The sequence below is a fragment of the Gallinula chloropus genome, assembly GCF_964237585.1.
Source record: "Gallinula chloropus genome assembly, chromosome: 8".
NCBI classification, from domain to species: Eukaryota; Metazoa; Chordata; class Aves; order Gruiformes; family Rallidae; genus Gallinula; species Gallinula chloropus.
Window position 1 is genome coordinate 9,684,080 of NC_140093.1, and position 17,694 is coordinate 9,701,773.

Sequence of the window (17,694 nt, forward strand, 5' to 3'; positions counted from 1 at the left end):
AAGAAGGGAGGTTACAGCCTGTGTTCATTTACCTCCCTACCTCAGTTACTCCAAGACAGAAAGAGTACTTTCTTCATTCTTTCATCCTCAGAATGACACGATACCAAGCCTAAAATCTACCTCCAGCCACACTGTTATAGCAGTGGTCCAGCCATGAGAAGGGTATTTCCTTAACACATAAATTCTGTTTCCAGTACTGGCTTGCAATAAAAATTTGAGCAAACTGCACAAGAACAGATGCCATAACCCCGACTCTCCCTCCTCATCAGGCTCCAAACAAGCTGAAGCTGATCTTTCAGTGTTGAATCCTTGCCACTACAAGAAGACTGGCCACATCCATGAAAACTCATGGACTCAGGGATACTAAACACACAAGTCATCTCCAGGTCTTAGAACCCCTGAAATGCAACAGGCAGAAGCTCTGAGTGCCCCCAGGGGAAGCATCATACCTACCTATCCTGTGTTTCTACTCTTCCCCAGCTCTCTGCTCTGGCTGCTGCTAGAAGCACAGCACAATCTGGACAGACATCCCAGTACTTCTCTTTCCCAGGAAGCAAAAATGTAAGAAGAAAATTGTTTTTTACAGTATCTTCTACTTCATCTGATGGTGATTGGTGAAGGACAAAGATTCGTACGATTTCAGCAGTGCAAAACCAGTAAGAACAAGCAGCTAATGGAACGGGTGAAAGATTGAGAACTACAAAAGAAGAAAGTGGGCTCATGTAAATTTAAAAGCAAATTAAGTGGTAATGCTATAAATAACTACTTCATTACTTTAAATTTCAAGAATGAGAAAACAAAATGTGTCTTTTATGCTGGTTACTGAGGCTTAAACCCAAATTAGCAGCTGTCAAATAAATTTTCCAAGTCCTACATTAAAATAAAGTCAGTGACAGTAATAACATATGGTATAAAAATTAACACCAGACAAAAGTAAACTGCCAGCACTCCCCCCATTTCCAATTGCATCAGAGCACAGGATGAGTCTGTAAAACATATTGCAATACACCTACTGGCCTTAGAGGGCACATCAAGGCAAGTAAAATGTTTCTGATTTAGCCCATGCCTCAGGACAATAAGTAATTCACTTGTTACTTATTTTCTTAATCATCTTCTCTGAAACTACGAATCTAACCACTAAGCCCTTCCCAGATACACTTCAAGATTAATTCCTGCCACTCTGATCATCTCATGACCGATGCATCACTCAAGCTGAATCTATCAGACAGCATTTTCTTCGGAAGCTTGGAGATCTCTTGGTCAGATGATCATGAGCACCGTGTGACACACAAACACCAGAAACTGAGGTTTGATTCCCTGTATTTATCTCACATACCAACAAGCTTCATAACATCCTCCAGAAATTTATCAAGGAGATATTTTTGCCCCTAGTGCAATTTATTCAGAGATACCAAAACAACACAATGAACTACAGACACAAGCAGATTGTTCTGATGGTTCACGCCCCTCTCCAGTAAAAATCTGCACTCCTCACAAACAGTAAAAACTGCCACGCTGGAAGGGAGCAAAGGCCCAACCAGTCAAGAATCTTACAAACAGCAAAAACTGATAGATGGGCAAGTAGGCATCTGCCCAGTAATTTCCCCTGAAAGCCATCTCATAACCGGACTGTCAAGGTCTCCCTGCACCACTGTCTAACAGCTACCTGCCACCTGCCCTTTGCAAATCTACTTCACTCCATTTTGAAGTCATTCTCTCTTTGAGCCTTCTCTTCTCCACAGCATTTTGTGGCAGTGATCTTCAGAATTTCAGCAAAAGCTTTACAGGACAGTTGTGACATTTAGAATTGGAGAATTAATAAATCATTTCTAACAGAGAACCTTCTCAATTATTTTTAAAGGCTCTATCATATTCTCCTGCACAGATTTATTTATTTTTAAATTAACCATCCCTATAGATAACAAGATTATTCCTCTTAATACTTTACCAAACTTTGGCTTTTTAATTGCACTGTATCCTTTCTAAGACAAGGCAAACAGAACCCCACACAAAATTCAAAATACAGACACATAAGACAGATACTTAGTGTCATGTTATGTGTTACTCTCTACTACTTCTTTAGTAATACCTAATACTTTGTTGGTCCTTTTCACTACTACAGAGTACCTAGGTGATGTTTTCAGAAAAGCACCAGAGAACTCCAAAATCTTTTTCTGTAATAGAAATACTTTATTTACAGCCTATCACTATATAAATACACACAGAATTCACCTTCTAACTCTGTTGCTCATTTGTTACTGCACAAGGAGTGTCACCAGCTATTTTTGTGCCTAGTCAGGGTGGTTTTGGCTGGGCTAGTTAGTGTTCTTCATAGTAGCTATAGTATAAAGTTGTGCTTTGGATTTGTGCTGAACAGATCTAAAGATGCTTTTGTTGTTGCTGAACAGTGCTGAGACAGAGCCAAGGCCTTTTCTGCTCCTCATCCCACCCCACCAGCAGTAGGCTGGGGGTGCATAAGGAGTTGTGAAGGGACACAGCCAGGACAGCTGACCAAAGGGATATTCCATGCCATATGACATCATGCTCCATATATATCTGGGGAAGCTGACCAGGAGGTGGGATCACTACTCCAAAACAGATCAAGCATCAGATGTGGGTTTTTTTCTGTGCAGGTGGTAATGCATTTGTGATTCACTTGGGGGTTTCCATTTATTTAAATATATATTATAATATTATTTATAAATAAAAATATAGACTTACTACTGTCTTCCTTTGTTATCCTACTAAACTGTCTTTATCTCTAGCCCTGAGTGTGATGGTTTTCTTCCACTCTCCTCCCCATCCCAGTGAGGGGGGAGTGAGCGAGCAGCCGTGCAGTGCTTCGTTACCAGCTGGGGTTAAACCACACCACCATTCATTCACTCCTGTTTGCTATTTTCTGCAAATAAATCATTTTTATTTTCAGGTTACCTAAACTAAAAAGCAAAGCACAAAACAAAACAGAAAACCCACCACATACCAAACAAACCAACCAACCCGACAAATAAACACACCACCAATCACACCCCTCTACCTCACAGCATCCCCCACAACCCCAGTGCAGAACAATCACAAATAGAACCCTCTGGGAGTCCAGTCCCAGTTAAAGGGATGGGTTTTAATCAATTGCAAATTTACAAAACACCCTTCCCCTTTATCTCATGGCATCATTAATTTTAACAGCCTTTGATCCAAGTACCATTATAATGACCTTCTGAAGACCACATGTTCCTGTGTAGCTTTTTATCTACACGTTTCTAAGAAGCCCAGAGAATCTGAGAGTCCTTATCTTCTCCTTGAAACAAGCTGACTTCAAAATATCCATTTATCCATCTACCTGTAATTCTCTTTTAATAATGAAGAATTCTTCAACGTTTGTACAATAAGGGAATCAGACCTGCTCAGCTGGAGTCTCAGACAGTACAGCTTAGCTCCTTCTAAAGAGTGCATCATATTTGCCTTTTTTTAAAGTTTTTATTCTAGGAATACCCAGTTTAAACAAAAAGGTCAGAGACAGCATGATAGACAGTTCAGTCATATTAAACACAAGTTCCTTAAGAAATCCTGAACAAATGTCATCTCCTATTGATCACCTGTGCCTCTTACCACATAAATTTAAATTCTCTTCACCTGAATCTTATTTTTAATACAGTAAAATGAGTCATGGGAGCTACTCCGAGCTCAAAGGTGGGACAGCCCTCAATGTTTTTTTGCTTGGAGGTACAGGCATCTACGTTGACATTCCACAACTACCTGGGAATATAGTCTTAGGTCCATACTATCACCACCTTTCACAGTCAATTTGCATAACACTTTATTTAGCACCTAACTACTGACATGCCACTCTAATGAGACTTAATGTGCTCAAATTCTAAAAAGGTGTTCACAGATTTTTCCCCTATGATGTTCATCTTTTTAAAAATTACAGTTAAAATAAAAATTAAAAGCAGTAGTAGAAGGAATGTAATAAGACAGATTAAAAAAAAAATCAACTACTTTCCAGTATTTTACAGCTTCCAAATAGCAGTTTAAAATCATTATATTTGATATTGAATCAGAGATTCTGTGATCTATTTTGACATTTTCAAGCACAAACTTTATTTGTCACTTTGCTTTTTACATAGGAAGTACTGATTTATGACCCTGACTCAGCAACTACATTATGTCCCACTAAGCTTTTAAAATTATTATATTAATATACTACTTTAAAATTAACTTTTCATCTAAATTTGTCTAGCTTCAGTTCCCTAACATGGAATGCAGATGCCCTTTCATACTAAGTAAACAAGCCTTTTATTTTCCCAAAGCTATCCCTATATCAAATCATCTCCTGACTTCCCTTTGGATGAACTAAGCAGAGGTTCTTAGGTTTCTAAATTTAAAGAGGTCTTCCTGAGCACCATATACAATTATAAACCATTTTCTGAACATTCCAAATTCATCAGGATCCCTTTTCAGGCCAGGATTTCAGACTGGAGACTGTACGTGCTACAGACAGAACCCAGATATCCCTTTCTCCCTTCCTCTAAATGGAAAGCTGACTCCCTTCTCACCTGCTACATCACACGGTGTAGTCAGATACAGCTGGTTAGCTAAGAAAAACAATCACAGTTTACTTACTAAATTACATCTTCTTTGAAGTAGAACTGCACACCAGAAGCATAAGCAATCTTTACTGTGCTGCATGCTCTGTTATGAAACCAAATGCTATTACCTGGGAGGCACACAGTACAAGCTGCTCACCTACCTTCTGCAGGCACTAGTCTCACACACACAATTCTAAATAAGCAAATATACACACTGTGAGGCAGCACTGATAAAGAGGGTAAAGAAGGAGAGGCTAGAAGTCTTGTCCAAAACATTTCCAGGTATGACACAACCATGGGAAGAGACTGAAGGTTCCGTGGTCAAAGGAAAAATCCTGTACTATACCTGCATCCCATAAAATACCCTAAGTTGTGTTAGAAGACTGACACAACTACATAGAAACTAGTGTCCAGTAACAGTACTACTAACTTCCACACAGTTTAAAAAACAATGGTAACATAAAATTTAAAAAATTCTTCCACCTGACAACAAAGACATAAAAAAATGAATAGGCATTTCTATTTTACCAATATCCTGGTGAAATTTAAAATATTGTGTCCTGACTCTTTCTTCTTTTCTATGAAAAAAAAGGATATGAGGATCTGGTGTTATTTAAATCACTGCTCAGATGTATCATTTTGCAAAGGAGACTGCTGCAAGGGACCACGATACACACTGGAAACAGCTTGATGAAGTAAAAGGCTAAAAATTCAGAAATGCCAAGATCAGGGAGAGAAAATGAGTCAAATCTCCTATCTGCCTGGAGAACACATCAGCTCAAGTACATCCTAATGTGCAGCTAAACACCAGGAGAAAAAGAAAACAGAAGAGCAGCAAATGCACAACAGAGACTGCAGAGCAAGCCCGATGGATTAGGGAAGCGGGTTACAGGCAGCGAGATGAAATTCAATACCCACAGCCAAAGCCACCCGGCACAGCGATCAACAGACACCCTGAGGAATACCAAACCGGAAAACACGCCCCAAAGGGCTTCAGTTGGTGGCAGAGATTTTTTATAATTACAAACGATCAGAGACAGAAGGAAATCCTTGCTTTGCACTGACTGCAGTACTGCAGGGTGCTTTCTGATACCAGGGCCTTGTGTGTGCACAAAAACCTGGTACATGGAAGGGAGCCTGAAGTATTTCACAAGGCAAGTGACACAACTGCACAAGTGTTCAGATTCCTGGGGATAAGACAACTATATGGGCACAATTCATGACAGGACATTAAAGAAAGGCAAGAAAAGACCATCCCAATCCACTGAAACAAGTGCCACCCTGTACCCCGCCTCCCCAGAGAAAAAGGCCTGTTTCTCTGAAAAGCACCCTGGTGTGGAACAGGTGGCTTCTGCCCACCTGAAGGTGAGAATCAGACATGTTGGTTGAGCGAAAATTAGAACTTAACTGCAACATCTTCAGCATCTATTCTAGCAGCAGCTTCCAGCAGGTGAGGTTTGTTATCACAGAGGTACAAAGAACACATATGGCTTGGGAAGAGTCAGGAGGCACTACTGGGCTTATTGTCTTGGAGTCCAAGCAGGTCCTGGAAGAAACTCATGTGAAGTGGCCAGTGATGATCCCAAGTAAACAAAAGTTTCATTTAAGACGCTGCAGTTTTCTGTCAGAGACAACAATTTCATTTAAGGTTTGGGGGGGGTTTTTAGGGGGGGTTGGGGGAGTGAGGGAGGGTGGAGGTGTGGTGGTGATGGACTACTTTCACAGATATTATTGACCTAATTAATTTTGACAGGTACAGAAATGACCGCTGCCAAGGCTTCTTTGGGCAGAACCAGAAAAGGCAGGTCCTCAAAAGGTATGTTTGGGATTCAGGGAAGACTAGCTAGACAGTGGTATTAAGTCAGGTCTCAGTACTGAGAGTAGTTCACACAAAGTGGAGCCATTTCCGAGAACTAGAAAGAAGTTCTGACAAAAGACGAAACAATTCAAACTTTCATATCAAAACCTGAACCACAGAAAACACCCTTCAGAAAAAAAAAAAAAAAAACAAACCACAAAAAATAACCCAACAGAAAAAACCAAGTGCAACCAAAAAAAAAAAAAAACCCCAGAGCGCTCAAGATCCTTCCTGCTTCATTGAAAATTTTACTAAGTCATTGTTATTCATAGACAAATTCAAGTACCTCATCGGTTTTGGAATACAAGGGAAAGCAGTGACCATAACAGAAGTTCTAGAAAAGAGAACCAAATTATTCTCCAAAGAGGCTGCCCAGCAAGTGTGCACAAAGGCTTCAGCTTCACTTGGCTAACAAGTGACTTGTAAGTCTCAGAGGCTGCGGACACAGAGTTTGCCAAGACTCAGAGCTGGGTATAAACTAAAACTCTTAAGCTGCACAACAAAGGATATCATGTCAGCTCTCAAACATGGATGCAGATCATTCTAAAAGACAAAGTCATGTCTTCTAAAAATCAGCTGTCACTTCTGTTGCATCGGCTTCTTCCAAGCAAAAGAAACATCCTGTGTTTTTGATGTTGCAGACCAAAACACAAGAACAGGAAGAAGATGGTGTTTGCTTTAGAGTCAGTGGTTCTGTCAGACAGTCATTTACTTCGTAACTGTATTAACTGAAACATATACAGCAGCTTTGGCAGCAAAACAGAAATGGTATACCACAGGAGCCATGCTGGAGCTGTTCAGTAAGCTGACAGCTGGTGAAAGACAGACTGGCCTGTATTTGACTATAAAAACACTTTGTCAATCGATACAAGCCTCCACCGAGAGGGCAGCTATCCCAATATAAAATAAAGTAGCCAAGTTATGTAATAGACCTAGAGAGTTCTACCTCTTCCACAGGATTCCATGCACTTGGCTTCATATGGTAAGACTCTCTTAGTCCACCCAAGTTAATCTGTTGTCTTCAACTCCAGCTAATAAGAGGGGACCCAGTGCCTGCCTCCCCTGAAGGTTCAAGGTCCTGGGCACGACAGAGAGAGAGGACAGAAAGCCCCTGCCATAGCAGTTGTACTCCAAAAGCAAAACATTGTGGTACTTTCTCCATTGCTTCCCTGAATTCTGACTCCTTCTGGGAAAATGTAATTTTCTTGAGATAAAACATAACAGAAATATGAAGAAATTCTGTTACCAACTCTGAGAGAGACAGAACAACTGTGAGAGAACAGGTGACAGAAGGGGGACCCCTGAACTCCTCTGACAGCAAGCAGTACCTGCTGGTAAGTCAGATCACTGGTGCAGTTTCCATCACTGCTGCAAGTGACACGCTTCAATAACACACTGCACATGCCACCAGTGAAGTCACTTAAACTTCCCTACTCCTGTAACTTCTTTATCAGCTCATTAAGCCAAATCCTGCCAGTAAAGAACATTATGTGATGCAACCACTGGCATAATGAAGTCCCACTTTCACCTCTGAACCTGAGGAGATGCAAAGTTTAATATTGTTCATAAAACATACCATCTCTTGTGACACATCCTGACATAACCAAGACATTTAATAGTTAAACTGCTATCAATTGTTTGAACTTTATCCTCCTGCTGCACATTCCAGGTTTAATTCCATTTCTTATATTAAGCCCCCACATGCTATATGCAGTTCCTGAACTGTAACTGAACTGTAAGAAGCACAAGAAGTGGGTTAGGGTAGAGATCTGGGGGCTTTACTCATTATGTGTTTAGAAGACCTCTCTCTCTGTCACTGTCTGATTACATACAGCATTTACACATGCTAGAGCTATGTTCGTATATTTCAGTGAGCGTGCGAGTAATGACATACAGTAAAACTTTTATCCAGGTCTCAAAGAAATCCAAAGATGGACTCAAAGAAATGACTGGGCTCAAGTTCACAGAAGCAGTTGATAAGCTCTGAAATTGTAAGGTTTTAAAACAGCTAAGGTGGGGGGGGGTGTCCTCCCCCCCTTCAATCTTATAAAAGTAAAAGTATAAATTAGCACAGCATATTCACAGAGCAACAATGGCAGGACCATATTACTGTGTGACGTGCTAAGAACAGCCTCATTGCATTGCTGTTAGAACCAGTTTGCTGCCATGTGAGTTTCAGACAAATCAGTTTCTGACTTTGTAGCACAACATGGGCCAAACACCAGGGACAGTTAAAATACACTCTGGGACATGACAGTCCCGTACACCATCAAGGACGGGCGCTCCTCAGAGCCTGAGACAGACTTTGGGGGGAAGCAACTGCCATGGAGAGTTCTCTCTGTTGATACTTAAAATCAGCCAGCATTTTTCACTGGCATAACCATATATTTACTAAGCTCACAGCTTAATTATTCACCCTTGTGACAGCATCTATTTGGTTTATGCTTGTTTTTACCCCTCATCTCCCACTCTAACAAAATTCCTTCGTTCTTCAAACTGCATAACTAACTCCTCATCACAGGGAATGCAGAAAGTAGAAGGAAGAAACAGTAAAGGCCTCAAAAGCCTGAGAATGTTACATCAGCTCTCCCAGGCTCATAGGAGACTGCTGTGGTGAGGTGGATAGGATGGCATTGCTGCCCCTACAGCAGTTCACCACTGCACAAGGAACAGGGATTAACCCAGTGAGATGTACTGCTGCTCTATGGACAGACTGCAGTGCCTGATCACTGAACTCTGTAATTTACACAAAGCCTACAAATCACTACAACCACCTCATGTTCCATGCAAAGCAGCCCGGAGACCTTGGCTAGGGCAGGACACCAGCAGAGATTCAGAATGACCACTTATCTGTTCACACCATCTGTTTCCACTGCTGTCTTTTTCCTATGAGGGAGAGATGGGTGATGTGAAGCTTCTAGTAACGTTTAAAAGGGGCAGTGCTAGTAAATAAGGCACTTTTCATGTTTGAAAATGCATCGCTAGTGTGCAGGGTGCTGTGGCTTTTTACAGTAGCCTTCTCCCTCCTGACTAGTCCTCCATGCCACAAAGCATTTGTGCACGTGTGCATTCTTTGGGGCACAAACCTAGCAGAAAGCAGCACTACTATATCCATCACCAACTTCTTTCTTGCTTCTTTAGGGTACCAGATCCCTGACTCAAAAAATGCCTTACCACAAAATCCAAAGTCCCTTCAGCAAAAGTCCTCTGACCACTCTGCTGGGGAGAAGGTGACCTCTGGCAAGCCCCACAGCAAGGCAGGGGCACATAGCCCAAGCCCTGGAGTCGCTTCCCTTTCAGTATCACCATTTTGTGCCACCCCACCCCATCTGAGAAAGCCAAGCAAATGAAGGGACAGCAAAACATGGGTGCTGTGTAGCAGGTTCCCACGGGAAACAGGGGACCAGCACTGTAAAAACCATCAGTTTGATTTGGTATATGTTAAAAATCATGATGTCACAGCAATAAGAGTACATAAAGCCCATTATGACAATCAGAACTTCAACAGACAAGGCTAGAGTACATCACACCTCATTATTTATTTGGCCTCTGCAGATGTGGTTACATCCAGGCGATGGGGATGGATCTTCAATGCACAAAGAAAAGGCATTGAGAATTTTTAAAATGATACATCACAGGACAAAAACTGAAGAGAACTAAAAACAAAATTGCATCACAATGAGCAATCTTCTAAATGTATTTTTCCCTCCCTGAGGCTAGAACAGCTGCAATGGGTGGATAAGGTACGAGGACAGTGCAGCATCTTTCCAGAGGAAGAGGCTTCAACAAGCTCTTATGTTTTCAGCACATTACTTCTGAATATGCTCATTATGGTATTTTTTTTACAACCACTTCAAACTATTTGATGGTTCTTTTCCTCCTTCTGGCCATGAACATGCATAAGCAGTTCCTTTTAACAGAAGAACTGTCACATGAATAAAAAATTGGCAGGCTTTCACAGAGGTAAGCTATCTTTTTCGTGGCAGAAAAATAGAACAAACATTGGGATATTCACAGAACCACAGCTTTGGTTTGAAAGGATCTCAGGATCTTTATCTGGTCCAATCCATGCTCAAAGCCGAGGCTATTCAGTTGTATATTTATTACCAAATTTCTAGTCCTGACTAGTCGGTGCAGCTGCAAATTTTATGCATTCTAACATTACTTGTTCAAGCATTAAACAAATAAGAGCAGCCGTAATATTTATTAAAAAGGTTAATACTGTATGTTTTGACTTTAAAAAACCAGCACTTAAAAGCTATTATGCCTAGCTAATGCATCGCTTAGAGTTGTATAATGACCCATTACAGAAACGACAGGATCTGCTTGCCATTCACCTGCATTCGCAAGGAGGAAGTGAAAATCCCCCTCTAAAATCTCTTATTCATTGTTTACTCCAAATTCAGAAGCAATAACATTGGTAAAAATAAACAGACTTCAGAGGACACGCCAATTTATCATCTCTGAAACAATTACCAACAGACACAAATTATCTTAATAATATGACAGCATCTGAGGGTAACAAGTTTTTCTGATTTTTACAAGGTTTTGTAGTATATTTCAGGTTGATATCTTGATTAAAGCTGAATTCAGTTTGACAGTAAGGAAAATAAATCTAATCTCACATTTTAAAATAATGCTGCCATCGCAATCTTAGATCTCTGTCTTATCCAAATACAACTCATTTGCTAATGCAAGTAAGTTTAAACTTCTCTCAGTATCAACCTTAAGAACTCACCCCAAATCCAGAGACTTGAAATTTGCCTTGCCTCCTTTTACCTGACTTTCAGTGATGATTAATAAAAACCTCACTTCGAGCAGATTGTCAGGTTAAAAATGCCATGTTTTTCTAACAGACTTCACAATTAAATGTATATTCTGTATGTGAGGAAGATATTCCTTAATCTTATTTATGAGTTATTAGCAGCCAAAAAAAAACCCAGAAAACTGACACAGATGAGAATCGTTGTGCTACATATAATTAAGACTTTAAATTATGGAATCTTTTAAATACAATTCCTTAACCAGGAAATAAGCAGTCTTTATTTGACTTGCCATCTTCCTACAGCTATGCAATTGGCATTTTTAACTACGCTATTCTCCTCCAGAGCTAGGCAGTAGAATGCAAGCTACATTTTTCAGTACTGCACTATTTCAGTTAAATCCTTCATATCTAAGCTTGTTTGAGGCTCATCACTCGCAAAATAACTTAACTAAAGATCAGAACCCTTTTAGTGTTTCCATTTTCATGCTTTAACACTAAAAATTATGCAAAGCTGTAAGACAGGAGAATGAAAGCAGGCAGAAAACAGCATTCATATATCAGCGACGATATGGAAGCATGCACAGATAAACAATGGCTATCTGGGGCTAGCAAGTCACCAGAAAACATGCAGACACAGTCATTTCAACAAGTGGCATATTACCTGGGTGGAGCTGGCAGCAACAGAAATGCAGTCAATGAACCCATGTCTCCGAGTGAAAAACGCCACTATCTGCTGCCAGCGGGAAGGCTCGCTCCGTAACTCATCTGCCGAGCCTTTCTTTGCCCACTGCTTGTGCTTGGGGCCTACAGAGCTGTGGCTGGAGCTAGTGTTGCCTCGACTGGCGCGAGAATAGAGGAGTGTGTTATTTCCGAAAATGTAATTCATCTCTGCAGCTCTGCAGGTGGTTGCCAGGCAGTCTTTACTTCCCTACCAGCTGCTGAGTGGTGAATGAGCAGGGGAAGGGGGGGTGGGGGGGGGGGAGAAAAAAAAAAAAATGCAGATAGAATTACAGCAGCATCGTTTACAAACCAGGAAAACAAAATTCTTGATAGCTGATGCTGTTTTTCTTCTGAGCTTTTCCACTCCCTACATCCCTTCTGTACCTGTGATTACAGTGATAAGCAGAATTTTGAGCGATTTAAGAAAAAAAGCAAGCAAATGTTTTCCTTATTTTTCCTTTTTCAGAGCCCCCAGGATCAGAAGCTTGTTTTCTCTTCCTAGCTGACAACAGATATTTAAGAGAAACTGGGTAGCAGGTACAGTACAACGTTAGAAATTCACAGCTATGAGGATGGTGGTGCATGATAACAGCTACTGGGTGGAGAAAGCATGGATCAAAAATAACCAAGTTTCAATCACTGCCTGTAGTAAGATCCAATAGCATCTTTTCACTTCCTTGCTTGCATAAATTATAAACCTGAAATGAATAAAACAGGGAGTATAGTTGAGCTTGCTCCCTGATTCTGCCTTTCTGAGAACATTTCAGAGCAAAAAGACCTTAACAACATGTTCAGAAAAAAAAATATTCAAGAAAGAAGCATTTGCTGGTTTCTTCTTTTTCCACCTTCCTCACTACATAAAACCACAGAGGAAAGATGCTGTGCCACAGAACAGTCATTCTGTGCTGTCTATCAACAGGTGCCTGGAGGGGCTGTGGGGGGTTTTAATCAGGAAAACAATTAGGGATATTGAGATTAAACACTAGAAGTCAACATACTGTTGTTCTTATTCCATGATTCATGTGTCATGATTATAATACTCATTTCCAAAACTCTCTGAATACTGTAAGCATAATACAAAAACATGACTTCTCCAAAGTACAAGAATTGACCAAAAACGAAAAATTCTTCCCATGCATTACTGAACTGCCAAAAAATCATTTTCATTTCCAATGCAAATCACAAGAGTATTACTGCTGTAAATGTATTTTCTCTGCGCTCTCTACAGTAAAAACAGGAGAAGTCATACAGTAAATATCTAAAAGATTATAGGATTTCAAGTTACCTTACAGACTTCACCATTCAAATTTTTATAGTCAATTATTTTAAGAAAAGTCCTTCTGCTTGCAAAGAGATTTTTTAGGAAATCAGCCAAGTATCAAGGCTTTCAGTACAAGCTTGCCTCTGGAAATCCAACAAAAAGGTATGAAAACTGTCTGAGACGCATTTTTTTGAACAAAATGCTCTCACGGTGATAATCGTCAGGGCAAGTGTTTTCAAAACAAAGAAAACTCCCAGCACAACGAACAAAGGCAAAACAGCTCCTTACAATGCTGCCACAAGTTACGAGGCAAGGATTCTACAGATCTACTGTATGATGTACAGTGTAGTGGGGATTACCAAATTCCCCCCCAGACTTCTTTTTGATGCAATATACTCTGCTGCTTAACAAGTTCTTACTGACAGCTATCCTATTCTGTGTAACAAATTTTTCTTGACAGCTTACATTACAAGCAGAAATACCAAGTACATTAATTTAAAACTGTGGTAATAAGATCAATGCACCATTTACTTGCAGTCACTGTTATAGCTCAGTGACATAGCACATACAAATATTCCGAGTGCTTCTTTCAGACAGACTTTATTAATATTCATAAAATACAATGGCTTATCAGCTCAAGTCATATGAAACTCAGTCTGACTTACGCAGTGTCCTCAGAGCCACATTCATAAGGTAGATAATGGAGATAAAGAAACGTCTGAGATTGAGTAGATGCAACAATCCTTTTAAATGGACAAGCTTTTCTAATGGGAATTCTGTTCATGAGAAGAGTCTTCCAGACTTGAAAAAAATTACCTAGCCTGAAAAATACCTATTAATTTATTACTGGAGAAATTTCATAACCCCTGGCTATGACTGAAGATTTTTGGAACAAACTTCAAATCACAGGCTTTGAATTTTGAGTCTCTATGAAAAGTCAAAGTGAAAATATTGTTCACGTTTCCCTTCATACAGTCTCGAATGGTGACAGTGCTGCACATCTGTAAAAGATCTGACAGCAGGGCAATATTAGGATAACTTCCAAAAAACATCTTTAAGGATTCATTTTTTTATATATGCGTGTGTATGAATAGATACATACATGTATCTATATCCATATAGTCCAAACTGAGTCTCACACAGGGGAGTACTGTTTAAAATTCTGAAAACAAGCACCAAAACACATGAACAATCTACCAAGAACCTATTTTTCTTGCTGTTACATCAATCTGTCTGAAGATGAGAACAGTTTGCTGCATTTAAGGCCATTTCTTCCAGGGATGATTCCCACCCAGCCAATGATCAACTGTGGCATCAGAGGAGTTTAGAAATCAGCACTTCAGGAAAGGCTCATATGGACCCCAAAAAAAAAAATCTCCTGGAAGTGAAGCTCTGGTGATTTAATTTCATATGGTGATTTAATTTCAAAGACGACAGAAATCCAAAAGTACTTCAGGAAAAGGTTATGCAATCGTGCTGGTGATACAAGGCAGCAATCTGTGTCACCTACACTCCATATGGATGTCAGTGATACTGAGCAAGATTTGCTGATGCCTATGAAGATGCAGTTGCAGTTATTTCTGGAAGTGTAGAAGGAGCCTGTACTGTGGTGATGAGATAAATCCTGGTTTTTGCAACTTACAAAGCAACTTAAAAATAAAGGTCTAACTCTAGAGATGGTACAACATCAGGATAATGCAAAGGGGTCCAGACTAGAGCAATGGTCACTTGTGCAGATGGAAACAAGCAATGGGTGGAGTAAAAACAAGGACTTGTTTTGGTCAAAGGGCATTTCAACACCTACAAGTAGAAATCAGAGAAAGTGCTATTTGGAAAGGCAAAGTATCCAGAGAAAGGAGACAAGAAACACCAACACAGAGGCAGCAGCTGTAACAGCATTTATGAATGACTACCTCTGGAGTCAGAAGGTGGGATGGGGGGATCACTTGGGAATATCAGGAAGTCCTAAAGGGAGCAGAGCGCCTCCACCATCCAGTTTTCATATTCTAGATACTGAACTGACAGGGATTAAAAACCCAAAACCAACAAAACCTCAAAACGCTATACCAAAACCAAATGCCACTGCAAAACCAAAAAAGTCCCTATTTACAGTAAAGGAAGAACTGAGAATTTGCAGATTAAAGAAAACAAAATTACCACCAAACAAGACAGCACACAATTAAGATTTCTACATCAGTACACATTCCTTTCTACAGCTTGATAAGTTTACTGCAAGATACATCTGCATTTGTAGCAGGGATGCAGAGTAACGTTGTTTTCTCTGTGGCAAATTAACAAGATCTAGTAATTGCAGTGGTTACTCCATTTAAAAATTAGTGTCAAATAAATTTCCATTTGATGCTAAAGTTCCTCAGACTTTGTACCCAAGATGATTCTTATTATCAGGGACAAGTTGAAACACAACATAATGTCATATTTTAATCTCCTAAGTACAGTTTTCCTGGACATACCTTTACAAGCAGCAAACATACCTTGAAATTAAAAATGCATAGCAACAAAAATTGTGTATACAAACAGCAGGTATAACTCAGTTACACTTTCTGAACAGTAACAACAAAATTCCTGAAGCACTTGAAAAGTCTTGTATCAGTTTCACTACCATCCTGCTAAAAAGAACACTGGCCAAAATAAGCACAGCCCTAAAGGAATAAACTGATATACTGAATGGAGAAAATTCAAGAAGCCCCAAAAACAATGGCAGGGAATTAGTTTAGTTTCCATACCACTTTGGATTTTTACAGCAAAAGTAGAGACAAAAGAATTGTGCAGAACTTAAACACTCAAATACAGACTGTGCAACTTTAACTGTCCAGGCAGGGTAAGAAAAAACACCCCAAAAATGTAGATACAGATTCCTGTTTACTACTGACACTTTTCAGAATACGACATTTAATAAATTTTTACTGGCACAACAAATTTAATTCTCATTAACAAGCATATGCAACATTCTAAGCCAAAGCCCAGGAGCACACAAACTGGGCACTGGAAAAAGAATCGTTAACCCTTTCTGTTAAGTTACATTAGAAAGCTTCTCTTAGCTTTCAGTTGAGACACAGGACAAAGTACAGTCCCTGATCAAGTGTGATTTACACAGTCAATAAAAAGAAGATATTTTACTGCTGAAACAAGTAAACACCCCAGCATGATCATTCTATAATGATGCATTTTAGTATAAATATTGAATATAAAAGATTATTATTACATTATTACTCATACTAGACCTCAGACAACCTACCAGTCTGAGCAGATTAAATTGCCTGGTCTTCCGCACCCTGTTCATGAATCTCCTGCCCATCTTTTTGGCACGCCAGACTGATAAAAACATCCTGTATTTAGTGCAAGTTTCTTTAGGGCTTTCTTCAGACATGAAAATGAACCCGACTGCACTGAAAGCTCAGGGGAAATCTCAGGCAAAAGGAGTATAACCAGTTATTAAGCAGACTTGATGTTGATTACTGTATCTTAGGTTGTTCTAATGTTTGGATTAATCCACAGTCCATCTGTTACAGTTTGTCTTTCCTGTCTGTTGACAAGAGTTTGTTGTGCAGATTCATGTTGAGCAATGAGCAGATATTGTCAACTGCTGCTTACTATAAAAAACAAACTTTGTGCATATTTGTATGTCCTTCAATTGTAAGTTTAGAAGTAGTAACCTGCCAAGAACTTAGACAAGGTATTTTAATTAAAGAGTCCACCACTCCTCTCAATAGTCTAAAAATTAGTATTTCTGAGAGTATGCTCAAGTTTTTCTTTAAAAGCTCCGCTATTCTAGGTATATTTCTAACTCTGGAAGATGTCAAACCTTTAGAAAGGTCTCCATTTGAAAAAAGGTAACTGTCTCACAGTCGTAACCAATCGTGCAAATTACACATCAACCAGTGTTTCATTTCTAACTGGAAACAGTATCTTCATGGCAATCTCACCTACCTGCTCAAGACAGAAGCTGGATTCAGGAAATAATAAAAGCAAGAGAATGTACATAGGCAAATAGGAAGCTACTGTTACTTTGCCTGTTTTCTTAGCTTTGTAGCCCCTCAAATCATAAATATCAGTTCTCTCCGACAGCAGAAAAACTGCCCTAATGAGCAGAGAAGTCCAATTAAACAGAAGCTCCACAAGCTGCAGAAAACTTCTGGGCAGGCACTCAAGAGAATGGGGAGGGGCTGAGGGGAAGACAGAGAGCAGGAAACCTACTGAGCTTATTAGAACAAAATTCACATTTATGGGGAAAGGAGGTTGTCCTGCATTAAAAGCAGCATGTGTGTATATGCACATTAATATAAGCAGTTATTTCCCATACAGATTAATGGGAAGGAGTTAAAGTGCTTGCTTTCAGTTGAAGAAGGGCAGAGGAGACAAGCAATGTATGCTGTAATACCTCTATCGGCCTTGCTAAAACCCAAAAGCAGCTAAAATATTAATCTAAAGTCAGAAGCAGACTGTAGATCACTATGGTTAGGGGCTATAAGACAGGTATCACCTG

The 17,694-nt window shown here is 39.8% G+C and overlaps 1 protein-coding gene across 16 annotated transcripts in view; it reads right to left on the bottom strand.

Annotated features, from left to right (window-relative positions):
- DLG1 (discs large MAGUK scaffold protein 1) overlaps positions 1–17,694 on the bottom strand; it is a gene marked incomplete at its 5' end in the record, with an annotated part of 144,316 nt that overhangs the window by 68,034 nt on the left and 58,588 nt on the right. For 4 of the 16 annotated variants that reach the window (XM_084267341.1, XM_084267342.1, XM_084267339.1 and 1 more), the window contains one exon: positions 11,871–12,095. The exons of the other annotated variants lie outside the window; for them this stretch is intronic. In XM_084267341.1, the coding sequence (XP_084123467.1) occupies positions 11,871–12,095 (225 nt within the window). Of the gene's footprint in view, positions 1–11,870; positions 12,096–17,694 lie in introns of those variants that run through there. 16 annotated transcript variants of the gene reach the window in all.